We start from the raw sequence: 15,630 nt of genomic DNA, 5'->3' as shown, positions 1-15,630 counted from the left end.
AGGGATCGTAAAAATGTGAAATGAGCATGTAGTTGAACAGGCACCCTAACACCGAGCCCAGACTGGTCCCGAGGAACCAATCTCCAACCCTTAACTAAGCACAGGCGCTTTTCCAAATTAAAACATCGAGTGGGTATCCACTCAACCCATACCCGGCATCAGCACGAACGACGTTGTAGGATTCCGAAAGAATTGGAAAAGGTGTTTGAACGTGGAGTCCGTCGAGCGACTGTGGATTCTTCAAATGGCGGAAACCGAATCCGAGTAGGTAATTTTTTTGATGAGAGGCGTATCATTGTTGTGTTCAGTGTTCAAACGTGGGCCTCAATGAGAGGGGCTGAGGAGGAGGGGCGAGTTGTTTATTTGCTGAATACTTTATTAGAATTGTTGTCATGGTATAATTAGCGAATTGTCGAAACTCACGATCTGGCTCTCATCTTTCTTCTCTTGCGCTTGAGACGGCGAACGCGCTTCTTTCTCCACTTATTTCTCATCTTCGTAGATGTTACTATGAATTGGTTAGCTAAATTCGGTCAAAGTTTAAGACGTCAGGTGGCAACTAACAGTTCTGCGAAAATGAGGAGAGATAGTGAAGGAAGACAAATGCAGAGACGGGTCGCGGCGCATTTGTGTAGTGGGCAGCTTACTCAGCTAAGCGAGGTACTAACCCCTTTAGGACACTCTGACATCGCCAATATGGGGCACGTGACCATTGTATTGCATCACACAGTGGAAATAGGGTTTCCGCGCATCATTGATTCCATTCAATCGAAACAATAAGAAGATGAATGAATCGAAGATTAATGTGGATTCAATTGGTTTCGTCAAGCTTCAGAAATTTTCACACATCAAATATTTCACACACATTACATATATTGAACTTAAAAAAAACAAAATAAGTACTATAGCTTTTAAAGCTATGCAACTCAGCTCTAAACCTTTCAGCTCATGTGCATCATTGATATCCTTCCGGAACTTCGTCATCCCAAGGTATGAACCGCGGAATCTCTAACCCTATCGCAAAGGCGACGTCATAAAATCAGTAGTCATACCGGAATGTGGGTGAAAGGTCACCCAAGATCTCCTTTTCTTCCTCTGCCACTGTATTGGGGTCGATGGCGGCGTTGTCACGCTTGCGGTTCTCGTACCGCACAGCCAAAAGGTATAATGTGCACGAGATGATGGATAGGCAGGCGAATGCAATGCAAATACTATGTCCCGTAGTATAGTCCGGAGCATCTTTGCTCAAGAAAGCGAAAGTGGCAATGATACCACCAATGTTGCCGAAACCAACCTGCCATGCGGTACCAATACTGCGGCGGTGATGACCACCTAGATTCATGGAAAACCAACATACGATAACAGGCATAGCACTGTAAGCACCGCTCGTCACCAGGAAGAGTGCACCATACTCGGCATGTCTGTGCTCTTTGCCGTGAATGCTGAGCAACATGGCAAATCCAGCAATTGCAACACAGATGGGGATCAGTGTGAATACATAGCGATGCTTTAGGCGATCAGAGCAGAAAGCAATTACCATGGAAAAACCAAAAGCTGCTGCCCAAGGTGGAATGGAATATAGTTGGGTTGTCACCGCTGCACATCAAGTTAGCCATATTCTGAATTAAACACAACAAGGCAGGACATACAGGTATATCCATAGCTCTTGATAATGGAGGGCGCGAAGTATGCGTATCCTAAATCAATTGAGTCAGCAACGATGACAAACTTGCATCGGGTACGAATACTCACCATATGCGGGAACAATAAGACCGAAATACATAAATCCTCCGAGAATGACCTTGTCTATACCACCAATCAGTATCCATTTCATTGGTACCATCAATCGAGCCAACTTACAGTCCTTGAAGACAGACACAACTTCACGCCAGCCCATCGAGCGATGGTGTGCCGACTTGCCAACGTCTTTAGCCAGCTTGGCTTGAACAAACTCACGCTCCTCGTCGGTCAACCACTTGACATCCTCTGGGAAATCAGGCATAAAGAAGAACAAGATAAAGGCAGCCACGCAGGTGATGCAACCTTCGATGATGAAGACCCAGCGCCAGCCCGCGTAGCCACGATCTCCGCTCATCTGAGAGATACCGTACGCCAGCGCACCGCCGAATGCGCCAGCCAGTGTAGTGGAGCTGAAGAAGAAACTGAAACGCTTCTGGGCTTCACTGCGCTTGTACCACATACCCAGTAGGTAGAAGCCTGTAATGATAAATCAGAATCGCCAAATTGCATGAAGAGACTTTGGTTCGATCACTTACATCCCGGAAACATGCCTGTCTCAAAGACTCCCAAGAACCAACGAGTGGCCATCAATCCACTCCAGTTTTTGACCAATCCCTGGCAAACCATCACGAGTCCAAAGCCAAACATGCATAGGGGCACTGGGTAGAGTCAGCATCATCTCAACAAACACCCAAACCGCAATTAAAGTCGAATGACGTACACCAGACATGAGGTTTGAATTTCTTTAAAAGGATATTCGATGGAATCTCAAAGATAATATACGGGACGAAAAAGATCGTCAGCGCAATGTTGTATTTCATGCCCGTAGCGATACCAAGGTCTTCGGTAAGACCCAATGTAGCCGCATTGCTGATATTGACACTAGAGCACCCGAATGGCCAATGTTAGCAGCGCTTCTTGTCGCAAAATTTGGAGCTACGCGAAGGAATTCCTACCGGTCAAGGAAGGCCAACAGGTAAAGCACGCAAATGCATGGCAAAATGTGCCAATCAATCTTGGCCATCAGCTTGCGCTCGGTGGTTGATCGCAGCGGAGGAAGCTCATTATCGAAGTCAGGGCTGTCGACTTGTTGCGGATGGCCTTCGCCAACCTCTGATTTGAAATCTGCCCAAAAAACAGAGCCCGTCAGCACCGATCCCGTACTTTGGGCCCACTGAATGGAAAGTCCATGCGCCAGAGAGAAAGTCGGCAATATTGTGGAAGCTTACCTGTCGCATTCATGATTAGAAAGCGATCGGCCTCGCCGCGCGCCTACTTGTCGATGGAAGTTGACCAAAGTGAGAGGTTAGAGAAATGTGAGGGATGAGACCAAATGCGACTCCTCGGATGCCGATCCCTCAGGCGCTGATCCTCGGCTTGGTTTATGTAGTATCCGAGGCTCCTTAGTTGCGCACGCGAAACCAATGCACCAAGGTAAAGGCAATATCGATATTGCTCAAGTGGAAGGCAACACAATAGGAAAGATAAAGTGAAGAAGAAAAAGAAAAAAAAAAAGTTATGAGAAATAGTCCAGAGTTAAAGGCGAAAAAAAATGGTTACATGTAGCTTGGCTTGAGTCACCGGAGCCAATAGCCCCAGACTCCAGAGATCCTCATTCCGTAAGTACATTAGTAGGATCCACTATAATGCTAGCTGGGGCCCGATCTCGGCCTCGAGGTGAAGTTACATAGGCGATCCCCGTAGCCAATACAAACCCACCGCTTTTTGGGGGCTGATGCAGTATGCCATCAGCCGTGTGGCCTCACGCCATTTGTCAATTGAGACACGTAAAAACGGTGTGTTGGGTGAAAGAGATACAGTTGGAAGGGATTTTCCAAATGCGGTTCTCCCCGCAAAAGCAATCAAGTCTCTCCGCCCCCAAAAAGGGGCTCGGGCCCAATGACTAAACTTCCGCCTTTTCCGCTCTCCTCCCCAACCTTGGAAGGTTTAAATGAACCATAAAAATCCAACTCTGCACCTGAATTTATGAACTTCAAGTTTACCATCTCCTGCGGGTTTCTACAGATTTTCCCAGCACAAAAAGAAGTGGTTTAATGCTTCAAGAATTGCCGATGGTCTTTCTCCACTTAGTACATATTGCTTTTCAGCTCTGCAGTTTGCATGCTCCACAGTGGTCTTTCTCCTCGATGAGCACCAATCATGGCCTGCTGGTTAGACTTACGCAGCCCGCAGGCATGTGCTTCTTGATGGTCCGTGATCAACGGACTAGTCGCATTGAGATAAGCTTTTGCGACTCCTGTTCCAAATTCTTGCCGAAATGGCTGACTGCCTTAAAAGTAAGCACAAGGGTTATCTTGGCATAATTCGAGGTCTGAATGTACATAATCAATGAGACATTCTTAATCTAATATAAAGTGTCTGCAATTATGTATACTGCTATGTATTGATTTCCTTTTTTGATGTTAGCTTGGTTGTACTCTGAGTCAGCAGACGATACGGAGTACGCCACTATGCAACTCCAGTCTCTCTGGCATAAATTGTTAATTTTCACAAGCTCCAGTCCGCCTTTTTCGGTTACATTGCAAATTCACGCTAGCTAGATTGATCTTTTTAAGAGGTTCTTGTTCTTCATTGGTTCGGCAATTATACCCCTATATATGTAGTACGCATAATCAAATTGTAAAAATACGCTACACCATATTCTCGGGTCAGTAACTCAGTTGTTCATTGACTCCGTAATCAATTGATATGTCAGGGTGCAATGTGCGGAGTACATAAGGTTAAATCGGAGATACCCCTAGTCTGACTGCAGCCGCACTGGGGCCGCATTCCGTCTCTTGTCCCGTATGCACATGTGACTGGCCCGTATCCTGAAACCGTAATTAAATCTGTTTCTTTACATCAAGACCTATCATCTTTCGGGGGGAAATACCATTACCAGTTGACCCATCTACATATGCAGTCCTCCAGTTAGCGTTTAACTTTCTCCGACATCTGAAATGAGGCCATTTGTACTTGATCCTCACTGGAACTGTGAAAATTATTCCAAAGCAAGATGCCAGAATTACGGACGTCCAATTGCTTGATTTGGAAAGGGTATTTACAGCGGACTAACCCTGACAGGCTTATGTAGCTTGAGTTTATCCGTAGCATGACATAATCATTCGGATCCACAACCTTAATCTTTTGCGATTCATATCCAGTTCTTTCACCTGCCCGGACGAGCAAGATGATGGACTACATACAAAGTTGAAAACCGCCTGGAATAAATACAATATTTGAGTACCTTGAGAGTTGTGGCTTTGATGAATTGACGCAAATAGATACATACTATCTTCAAATTTCGTAAAATACGCACGTGCGTACATGTTGCGTACATAAGGTATGACTGGTACATCCATAAATATACATACATATCGCCGACCCCGGAACAATGAATGCTCTGCAATTGGACAATGTCTGGATGGATCTTCGAGTGTGCCCCACAGTGAGCACCAACATCTAAAATGCATGTGCATGTGCCCAAGGGCATTTTCATCTGGGCAATGTTTGGGACTACTCGAGGGCGCAATATTTGAAGCAACGAGCATTCAAATATTTCCAAGTTTCAAAAACAAGTATGCACTAGGTGTTATCCAACATATTATCCACATATGTGCATGCATGTGCATTCTACATAAGTCTGTTTTTCTTCATAGTTGACCTACATAGTATTAATGTCCTCCGGCTCTGGCTCGAGCACTTGAGGACTTCAAGGTTCCGGAAAAGACTCAAGGTGCTCAGTGCTAACAGGAACTTGAGAAATGGCCACCAATCCCTACTTTAGACATTCAAAGGGAAAGCCTCTATACTTATTTACATAGGGCCTTCAACTTTTAAAACCTCAAGTGCTTGGAACATTAAAGATGTAACAATAGAACGATCCGTGGGGTGTTGCATTCAACTTTGTCCCTTAGAACTTTGAATGCACATTTGTTCACATAAACTTGAAAGTCCGGTCGTTTCCAAATTTAGAGAGATAGAGCTATTCAAAGCAATCCCTTTCAAAAATCCATTCATACTTACTTTAAGGCTCACACCAGGCTGAGAAACGTGGTTCCTCGAATGCTGGCGCTCACTGACCGCACATGTGGATGACAAAGCACATAACGACAACATTGAACAATGGCCCCACTTATTCCCGCGTTTGAAAAGTTTATTGGGCCCCGCCATACACGTGATCAATCGAGAAAATTGACATTATCAGATTCAAGCGAACGTCTTTTCTCAAAGCCGAGCTCAACTTTCCATCTTCAAAATGATAATAAATTGCGGGCCTCTGACGGGCTTCACCCAAGCAAGATATGTGATTCACATGTCCACGGGAAAGCGGATTGTGTTGTTTCGCCTACCGTCCATCGACCCTACCAGCTCAAAACCAAACGAGAAGCAAGGATGGTCCTACTACGCTATGGAGGCAGAATGTCCTCATGCGGGTGGACCGATGGCAGACTCGCTGATTGATATCGAGGATTCGGCATATGTTGCCAGCTGTCCTTGGCACGCGTATGATTTTAACGTGGAGACCGGAGAGTCGAGTGTCGGTATCAAAGCATGCACATATCCCATTGACGTCCGTGGTGACGATGTCATGCTAGATTTCCCCGTTGAAGATAACGCTCATGTGGAAGTCGCCAAAATTAGACCCGTGAGCGAGAAAGCCAAGTTGAAGAATGCGCGACCATCAGAAAAACCAGTGGCCAAGCAGGAGGATTCTGGCTTGGCTCGTTACCTGGATGACAAGGCGACACTGTGCGACTGGGCCGTCCACATCCTGAATACTGCTCACCCCGAGCACAAGATTGAATTAACCATCCACCTTTTCACTATCTTCGCCGAGAGGGAGGCTTCGGACTCACCCATGGAGCTTGGAAGAGGCACCGTGACTGCACCTGACCAACCGCCCCGTGAACAGATGATTGAAGTCCACCCGGGTGCTATGCCGAGAACCGGAAAAGGAGGCTCATTGAAGAGCCGAATTGCCATGCTTCATGCGTTGGCCAACATTGAGCTATGGGCGATTGACCTGGCCATCGATATTTGCGTGCGATTCGCTTCATTCCAGACCGAGAAGACCTCCCAAGAATTACCGCGCGCATACTTCCATGACTGGCTCAAGGTGGCAGCTGATGAAGCGAAACACTTCTCTCTGCTGCGCACTCGCCTTGAAGAGATGGGATCCCACTTTGGCGCTCTTCCCGTTCATCACAGCCTTTGGTGGTCCGCGCAGGAGACAGCATACGATCTTCGCGCCCGTATAAGCATTATTGCCTTGGTGCACGAGGCCAGAGGTCTGGATGTCAACCCGATGACCATTCAGAAATTCCGCCTCTCTGGCGATAAGGAGAGTGTTGAAGCGCTGGAGGTCATTCATCACGACGAGATTACTCATGTCACTACGGGTCACCGGTGGTTGACCTGGATCTGCAGCCAGGAGGAAACCGACCCAGTGCAGGTCTTCCGTTCCATGGTTAAAAAACATTTCCGAGGACCTATCAGAGGGCCATTTAACGAAGAAGCTCGCTTGGAGGCTGGCATGGACAAAAGATACTACGAGGAGATTCCGATTGTAGCCGCTTCCTAGCGATCTCCTATTCTCATGATGTATGATAAAAGCAATGATACAATGATTTGAATTCACGAAATGAGGTCATATAACTATCACAGAAGGGTTCGACCCCTGATCATCATCTATTAGCATTACTTATAACATAGCGATCCATCGTGATTTTCCTCGGGCGCTCAGTAAACAGCCTTCAGAGTGACCTTGCTACAGCTTGAAGGAATGACGGGATCGTAGTATGAGATGAGGCCGAACAGCTGCGGCGCATTGTGGTACCAGGGGCAGACTGAAACAAAACGTTAGTTCAGATTCAACAAAGAAATCTGAATTTTCAAAATAAGACTCACCAAGCCAGCCAGCAAAGCCATCGTCCGAGGACCAAACAAAGTTGCCATTGCTGATCGCGAATCCTGTTTCACTAGCTCCTGCGTTGATAGTGACGGGCTCCCATGCTAGACATTGAATAGAATGATTAGCAAAGCACTCGACGATAATGGATGTGAGTCATGGGCGCATACCGGCATAATTGGTGTCACCTGCAACTGTCAGGCCCCATGGGAAATCTGTTCCCAGATCCGCAGAGGCAACTGTGCCATTAAGTGAGAACTTTGTTGCTACAGTAGCATTGCCGTCTAACACTCCATCACTGAGACCTGCGCCCGTGTGATAAGAGTAAAGATAAAGGTCGTTGAATTCGGAGTTCGTGGAGCCGGTGGTTTTGAGCTTGAACTCCTTTGGGGAACGGGAAATAACAGGGTTGGCCAGGGCCGTAGCGACGGTAGTGGCCAATAGAGCGATTGATGCGAACTTCATATTGCCAAGGGATAGATATTATATGTGATAAACAGATTCAAGAGGTCAAAATGAGGCTTTCGGAGTTTTGAGTATTGTGTAAGTTGATGTAAACGAAACTCTGTCCAGGGAGCAGAGTTGCGACCGGCTTTATAGGGGAGCCAAGAAGCGAGTGACGTTTTATTAAAAACAAACTTCTTGGCGATGGAGTTGACCACAAGGTTTCCGTCTCCACGGGTGAATCGGATGACGCTTTTTCGTTGGTTGTCCAGTGCTTGTGCTTGCTCCGTACACTATAGTTCGCTGGCGACCGTGGATGCAATTCTGTTTTGGATCAGGATCAGGCACTGTGGTAGAAAAAGAGAAAATAGCTGGAATCTCGGAAATCGGAGCAGCCCCCTTAAGACAATGATTGACATATGCAGTGCTTCTTGCAGATGAGGATGATCATTGCGAACCACTCATGTCTCCGCATTTATGCCGATCATCCCACTTATACCCCACTTGGCCAAGGGATGTGCTCTGGTGTGATCGAGCTCGGCAACCCCAAGTGGAGATGTGAGACATTCCTGCTGAACGGCCCAATTGTTGTGGAGTGAGTTCTCACGGCCTTCATCCTTCATCATTCATATGACTCGTTTTTTCTTTGTCGGAGTTGGGGATTCGGGATAGAGATTAGGCGGCCAATGGTTATGGCTGAGACAGGCCGGGATGAGGTCAGACGAAGCTAGCTAAGAAAGGCAAAGGTTGCAGTGAATGAACAACATTTGAAAGAAAAGGATGGGGACTTGGATGAAAGAATCAAGGAAAGAAGCAAAGGCCAGGAATAGAAATACTCGTACGCAGGTGCTTGGACATGATAACCCGAGACAGCCTTCTAAGGTTAGAACAAGCAAAGGAAAAAACAGTCTTTGATATCGGACATTTGTTAGCAAATATCTACTAAGCATCATTACAGGGTAGTAGGTACTATACTAGGTATCTTGTCAGTTCGTAATTGATTAAGTCTAAAAAGTGACAATTGAATGAGAAGAACTTGTTCCGGAGGATATCCATGACTTTTGACTCCTAACAGTGAGCTTTCTTACTGGTCTACATCAGAATTTATTCCGTCCAAGATTCACCGCTGGGAGCAAGTAACATAGAAGAACAATTGCAAGCTTCTATCTAATTACCCGACAAAAACTTTGTCAGTCCTTGAAATACCCTAAAATCGAAAAGAAACTCATTTCAGCTCAAATCTTTGTCTCAACACGAAAACTTCCATGCAATCGCAAATCCCGTGAACTGGCTCCGACATAGACTGTGTATGTACCAGACGCAACTGCCCATTTTTGAGCTTTCACATCCCAATGAGAGATATCTCGACGACGTAACCCAAACTCCACTTGCTTCTGCTTGCCTGCAGCAACATTCACATTCTCGAACCCACGTAGCTGTCGAAAAGGTTGCTGGGCGGCTTTGGGATATTCGATGTACAACTGAGGAACCTCTGCACCGCTGACGGTGCCGGTGTTCTTAATCACCGCAGTCACATTTGCGACAATGTCCCAGAGATCCTCGTAGCCACCGACCGCAAGCTTACCGGTGGGATAATGCGAGAGTGGCATCGGGGAGTCAATACCAAGGGACGAGTAGGTGAAGTTGGTGTAAGAGAGACCATAACCAAATTCGTAGCGAGGTGTCACATTGTAGGCGTCGAAGTAGCGGTAGTCGATGTAGTTGCCTTCGGTGAAGTTGCAGTTCGCAGTATAGCAAATTCCCACGTTATAGTCGGATTCGTTCTTGGCGATCGTGTATGTCAGTCGTCCGCTGGGGTTGACATTGCCATACAGAACATCGACAATTGAGTTACCGGATTCTTCACCAAGGAGACTACCGTATAGCACTGCAGTGACATTCTCGTGCTCGATCCACTTGTCAACCAGGCGTGCTCCGACGGTGTTGATGACAACTACCGTGTTTTCGCAGTTCACGGCCACCTCCTTCACCAGATTGTCTTGATCAGAATTGGTGAGCTCTGTGCGATCCGCGCCTTCACCGGCCAGTGCATTGAGGAAAACGAGACAGACATCCATGTTCTCTGCGTAGTTGCTAATTGAGGGCGTGACGGAAGTACTAGAGGAGCCCTGCATGACCAGCGTAGAGCCACCCGAGGATGTGTATGTGTCGTTTGCGACCCAGCGAAGCATGGTTCCATCTTGACTAGCCTTGATCGTCAAAGCAATTCCGGGCGTGATAAGGTATGGCAAAGATCCTTGGCCAGATCCGGATCCCGATGCAAGATGTCCAGCGAACGTTGGCCCAGATCCCACGACACTGAAGGCCATGTTTGGACCGGCAATTGGGGCCCGTGCATGAGATCCAAAGATGGCCATCTTGTGGGGTCTCTTGAGCGGGAGTGCGTTGTCTGTATTCTTAAGAAGGACCATCGACTTGGATCCATATGCACGGATAAGCTTGGAGTGATTGGCACGAACATCAACGTATGCATCTGTCTCTGCAGTGGAAGATTGCTTTCCGTTGTCGAGTCCAACGTGGTAGTATCCCATTAAGTTGCGAATTGCCATGTCGGTAAGACGAGCCTCGGACATGGTATTATTCTCAAGGAAGCCGTTAATGTTGGAGCTGGACCAAAGCGACGATGAACCGTAGTCAAGTCCATTGACTGCGGAGGCGAGAGCGTGTTCCTGGCCATTGGTGTCTGGGAATACAAGGCCTGGGAAACCGAGCTCGGTTTTGAGAATATCTAGCAAAATTGAAGAGGACTCGCAAGACAGAGTTCCGTTGACTTTGGTCATTGCGCACATGACACCACCAAGCCCAGAGTGGACACCATCGTAGAAAGACCAGAGATAAGTCTCATGGAAGGCTTTAGAGTCCACGTTGGACGAATAGGGAGCTCCAGAGCTGCTGGCTTGGCCCATTCCAGAAGTGCGATTTGTTTCTTGCTCGTTCAGGATAAAATGCTGAGTGATATCAGTATATTTCAAATACTTGAATGCCAGGTCCGAAGTTTTTATGGCAAGGGGGGAAGGGACATTATACCGTACCTTGATACCAGCAATGATTCCGGCAGCTCTATATCCTTGTGTAGTGAGTCCTGTTGCAATACCATTCAAGTATGGATCCGATCCCATAGTTTCGACCAAGCGTCCACCCCAAGGCGTGCGACCCAGAGGCTGAGATGTCGGTCCGTCAATAACTTGAATACCCTTTGCATAGAACTCAGTGCCAACAGCTTTCGCTTGGTTGTAAATGGCATCCTTGTCCCATGTCATACTTATTGCAGATGCCAAGCTAAAAGCCGAGACATAGAAATAGTCTTGAAGACCCATATCACCATCCAAGAACTCGAGGGCAGTGAAGGAAGATCCATCTGAGGCTTCGGCATCACTTCCCGTGATGAGTTTGATCTTCTCCGTGGTGTTCAATTTGGATACGAACTCAACAGCCTTTCTGTAAGCCGGTTGCCATTCGCCGAGGGAAACTAGGATTGTTGTTAATCAAGGGTGTACTGTCGTTAATCTATTGCTTTTTGTTTTGGCGGGAGCTTACCATTGCCGGTGGACAAGAGACCGGCGCTCGCGTTGTCTCGAACAGCAACCGCAGAGCTTAAGCTTATACAAAGCGAAAGAAGAGAAAATGTGTGGATTTTCATGCTGCAAAGATTGCGTGCTTTGAAGACGCACGAAGAAATTCAAGACAACAATATTCAAAATCAGACAGAAGACGAAGGGGAAACCCGCAATATTTACAATAAATCACGGCGATTGAACCCCACCGTCATATCCAAGTATCTAAGTAGCCTAGTCTGAGCATTGAATCTCCGGGAGATCAAAACCCTTGCCTAGCAAGTGGGAACGTGCCAAGGTTGCAGATGTCCGCGTATGCAATCATGCTCCACAGTAAGAACATTGTATCTCATCCGCAGCCTTCCTAGGCCGTTGGAAGGTTAAAAAACCTTGAGATGTATCAATTGTATGTTAGTCTCTAGATGCCACTTTCATATGAGAGAATCTTGTCCAAATCGCGAGATATAACATGGAACCTGTTTGACTATCTCGATTCTCGATGGTCATTCTCTTTTCAATCATTGACAATTTTCAGCAGAGGCTTATCAGTTGTGAAGATCCGGGAAATCCGAAAATGAGGACTTTCAGGGGACGAGTTACGCGGCAGTGGAGAATTCGGGACTGCAGGTACCTTGTTAAGGATCTGGTCCGACATTAGACTCGTGGATTGATCAAGCACTAACACAAGTACCGAGTGGGTCGTCGATCATTTACTCATCTAAGGTTACTGTTCCCTGAAAATTAGTCAATTTTGGTGTCGAGAAGAGATGACGTAGGTCATTATTTTTTATACTTATCATAAATAAACTATTTTGTAACAATCAAGGCATCCAGATTTCAGTTTCAAATAGAAATTAAGAAACATGAAGGATTTGCTCTTTCGCCCCCACTAGTACTATATTCACCAATCACCCACCTCAGAATGCGATTTCACATCATCCCCAAGAAGATGTCTCCAGAAGAATACCCCCCCCCCATGATTTCTTTGTTTCATCAGGGTGGTTTGAAGGAGACGACGCACGGCCTACTCACTGATGCCTGTCGCGAGAGAAGAATCAAAGTAAGCCTAGACCACAAAAAACCGTTTCGGCGGGTCACCTAATCCAAGACTGGTACGATCGTCTCCGCCAATGTTGCGTGTTCGTAGTGTACTAGTACCTGAATATACGCACGGGCTATACATATATAACGGGGATAGACTTCAGTTTTATGAAACTGAAGACGAGACGAGCTCTCAAGTATGACCTGCAAGTGGGGGATGGGGGAAACGCGACTAGCACTCCACTATTATCAACCAAGCTCCAGATGTCTGTACTAGTATGCACATGTGCTATCTTCTCATTGATGCAGGCGGAACTTACTTAGTGCCTTGACTGGCTACTATCTATTCTTTATCTACCTCATGGGCGGCTTGTTTCCGACACCTACTATCTATTAGGAGTTTAATACCAGCTTTGTTCAGTAAGCAAAATATTACAGCCCCGGAATTAATGTATAGGTACTAATGAAGACACAGTGCTACTAGACATGGGAAAGTTTTAGCTACACACCAGATCCTACAAAATTAATATGGAGGAGCAGAGTCTAGAATTATCCAGATATCCGTCATTGTAATGGTTCGGATTCTGTATAGGGAGACGGATTTTGTAAGTTTATTTTCAAAAGGGCGCGTTCCCTTACAACCAAGTTGACCTATTAATATAAGACTGTAATTTATCATTCTTGCAACTACCGTGACTACATACAATGGGTGCTCTCCCATCCCTGAAGATCCAATGAGCACTATTGCCACTTGGCAAAGGAAGTAAGCGCCCTAGGTAAATACCCTTTCGGGACTAGGCGGTTCTCCATCAACCGCATCTCCATACATTACCTCCAGGTCCAAGGCTGTTATCCTTTCGAGATTTTCACTTTTGACCAGGTTCAACCTTCCTTCCGGTTCTTTGAAAAGCGGGGGGCGTTGCAGGACTTGGGGATTTGATGCAACTCCAGAGCATAGGATCCCAATTGGTTGCTAGAAATTAAAAGTGTGATCATGAGAAGTTACAAACCAAACACCGACATCTACACAAAGGCCGACGCCATGGATGAGCGCTTGAGCTTGACTGGTTTCGGAATATTCCGTTCAACAAAGACCGAACCGGAAAACAAGAGATCGTCACTCCCCCTCATCTTACTTCTTCCTGCGCTTAGACCTTGTTGACGAAGTGAATATTGGTCCTTATTGGTCGGTATACATTGCACAGGGAACGAAAAGCGGGCATGAATCTGGGGCAATGTAACCTCTTCAATGCTGTGCGTTAAGTGTATTGCGAGGGTTTCATCAGTCAGCACTCGAAAGTTCTGATATTTTAACCTGTCTCCCCAATTTCTCTGGACAAAATTTGAACTGGAAATCTCACCTGGGCAGCATTTAGGAAACAAGTATAACTTGTACCACATCATGCGATTCCGATCTCTCTTTATCTCCATCACCACGCTGGTCTCTTTGGGAGCTGGATATGTCATTCATGAAGGAAGCACCTGTCGTCTGTATCCAGAGTCCCTCAAGCACAATGGACTACCCGTTGATGATGCGCCTTCCATCCACGAAGCCTTCAAGACCTGCGGGTCCAATGGCCAGGTTGTTTTCTCCAACTATACGTTCAACATCAACTCTGTCCTGAATACAACAAACTTGATGAATTGCGATGTGTCGTTACAGGGGGAGCTACTTTTTTCTGACGACATTTCATACTGGCTCAATCACTCTTATCCCGTTGTCTTCCAAAATCAATCCACGGCATGGCTCTTCGGAGGAACCAACGTCACTTTTCGTGGCGAGGGTGGCTGGTACAATGGAAATGGCCAGGCGTGGTATACAGAGAACCGCAACCAAAGTAATCAGCCGGGTCGACCAATCAGCATTACATTCATCAACTCTCTGAATCTACTCGTGGACGGACTACGTATCGTCCAACCCCAATTTTGGGCAACATTCGTCTCATACAGCAAAAATGTGTCCATCACGAATCTCTATGTAAATGCTACGAGTAATGATGAATGGGGCACCGTCAACACCGATGGCTATGACTCTTGGAATAGCGACACTCTGCTTGTTGAAAATGCCGACATCACCAATCAAGATGATTGTATTGCGGCGAAGGGAAACACTACGAATTTGCTAGTCAGGAACGTCACTTGTCATGGGAACTATGGAATGACAATTGGTTCTGTTGGGCAATACCCTACAATGCCTGATTATGTCCAGAATGTCACCTTTGAAGATGTCCGATGCTTGAATTGCATGGAGGGGGCCTTCATCAAGACGTGGCAGGGTGTCTCTGATGATGGCAGCTCCAACGGCGATGCCGGAGGTGGTGGCAGTGGTCTCATCAAGAACATCACTTACCGCAATTTTGAGTTGACCAACGTTGCTTTGCCCATTCAAATCTCGCAATGCATTTACTCTGAAAACGGGCAGACTTGCAATACATCCAAGATGGCTATTGAAGACGTTACTTGGTCCAATATCAAAGGGACGTCTCGGTACAATGTTGCGGCATCGATCTATTGCTCTGATGTGCACCCTTGCCCAGGCATCAAATTTGAGGACATCAACCTTCAATCCGTGAATATCACGTTGGGGTTGCCCCTTTATGATACAGATATTCAGCATGAGGTCTATCAGTGCACAAATATCGTCAATGTGGCTGACTCTGGGATTCCTTGCAATCTTGCTGCCCCGGACAATTATGGCCAAACAGTGACTTCAAATGTGAGCGACGAATAGCGGATGGTGATAACCTGGAATATTTGATGATCATAATGGGACTTGCCCGTATAGAAAAATAACACTCCTACCTAATTTGCAGGTGCGGTCAAGACTCCAGATGTCCAGTGTTGTCAGTTTCAAGTTGACTGGTGAATCCATTGCGTGACTCATCCATTTGCCGCACAATTTGTATAAAACTTCTAGAA

At 46.4% G+C, this 15,630-nt stretch overlaps 5 protein-coding genes across 5 annotated transcripts; 2 read left to right on the top strand and 3 right to left on the bottom strand.

Moving 5' to 3' along the window:
* Nucleotides 1–1,039: 1,039 nt before the first annotated feature.
* Nucleotides 1,040–2,863, bottom strand: N7466_000354 (putative MFS transporter; the record flags this gene model as incomplete). Its single annotated transcript, XM_057159752.1, has 7 exons — nt 1,040–1,596; nt 1,650–1,697; nt 1,753–1,806; nt 1,861–2,217; nt 2,277–2,399; nt 2,462–2,622; nt 2,697–2,863. Coding segments are annotated over 7 exons (1,467 nt in total), but the record flags the coding sequence as incomplete, so codon positions are not given.
* A 3,135-nt stretch (nt 2,864–5,998) lies between these two features.
* N7466_000353 (Rieske [2Fe-2S] domain protein) lies at nt 5,999–7,324 on the top strand (the record flags this gene model as incomplete). The annotated part of the gene is made up of 1 exon (XM_057159751.1): nt 5,999–7,324. One exon carries the CDS (start codon nt 5,999–6,001, stop codon nt 7,322–7,324), a length of 1,326 nt encoding a protein of 441 aa, XP_057025999.1.
* A 158-nt stretch (nt 7,325–7,482) lies between these two features.
* On the bottom strand, nt 7,483–8,116 carry N7466_000352 (uncharacterized protein; the record flags this gene model as incomplete). Its single annotated transcript, XM_057159750.1, has 3 exons — nt 7,483–7,589; nt 7,651–7,755; nt 7,822–8,116. 3 exons carry the CDS (start codon nt 8,114–8,116, stop codon nt 7,483–7,485), a joined length of 507 nt encoding a protein of 168 aa, XP_057025998.1.
* Nucleotides 8,117–9,330: 1,214 nt separating this feature from the next.
* Nucleotides 9,331–11,756, bottom strand: N7466_000351 (glycoside hydrolase family 3 protein; the record flags this gene model as incomplete). The annotated part of the gene is made up of 2 exons (XM_057159749.1): nt 9,331–11,585; nt 11,654–11,756. 2 exons carry the CDS (start codon nt 11,754–11,756, stop codon nt 9,331–9,333), a joined length of 2,358 nt encoding a protein of 785 aa, XP_057025997.1.
* A 2,357-nt stretch (nt 11,757–14,113) lies between these two features.
* On the top strand, nt 14,114–15,442 carry N7466_000350 (uncharacterized protein; the record flags this gene model as incomplete). The annotated part of the gene is made up of 1 exon (XM_057159748.1): nt 14,114–15,442. One exon carries the CDS (start codon nt 14,114–14,116, stop codon nt 15,440–15,442), a length of 1,329 nt encoding a protein of 442 aa, XP_057025996.1.
* Between the last annotated feature and the right edge of the window lie 188 nt (nt 15,443–15,630).

This window comes from Penicillium verhagenii, assembly GCF_028828195.1.
Source record: "Penicillium verhagenii strain IBT 33310 chromosome Unknown utg000002l_segment0_segment0, whole genome shotgun sequence".
NCBI lineage: Eukaryota > Fungi > Ascomycota > Eurotiomycetes > Eurotiales > Aspergillaceae > Penicillium > Penicillium verhagenii.
Note: the sequence above shows the minus strand (reverse complement) of the source record. Positions and strands in the feature narration are given on the sequence as shown.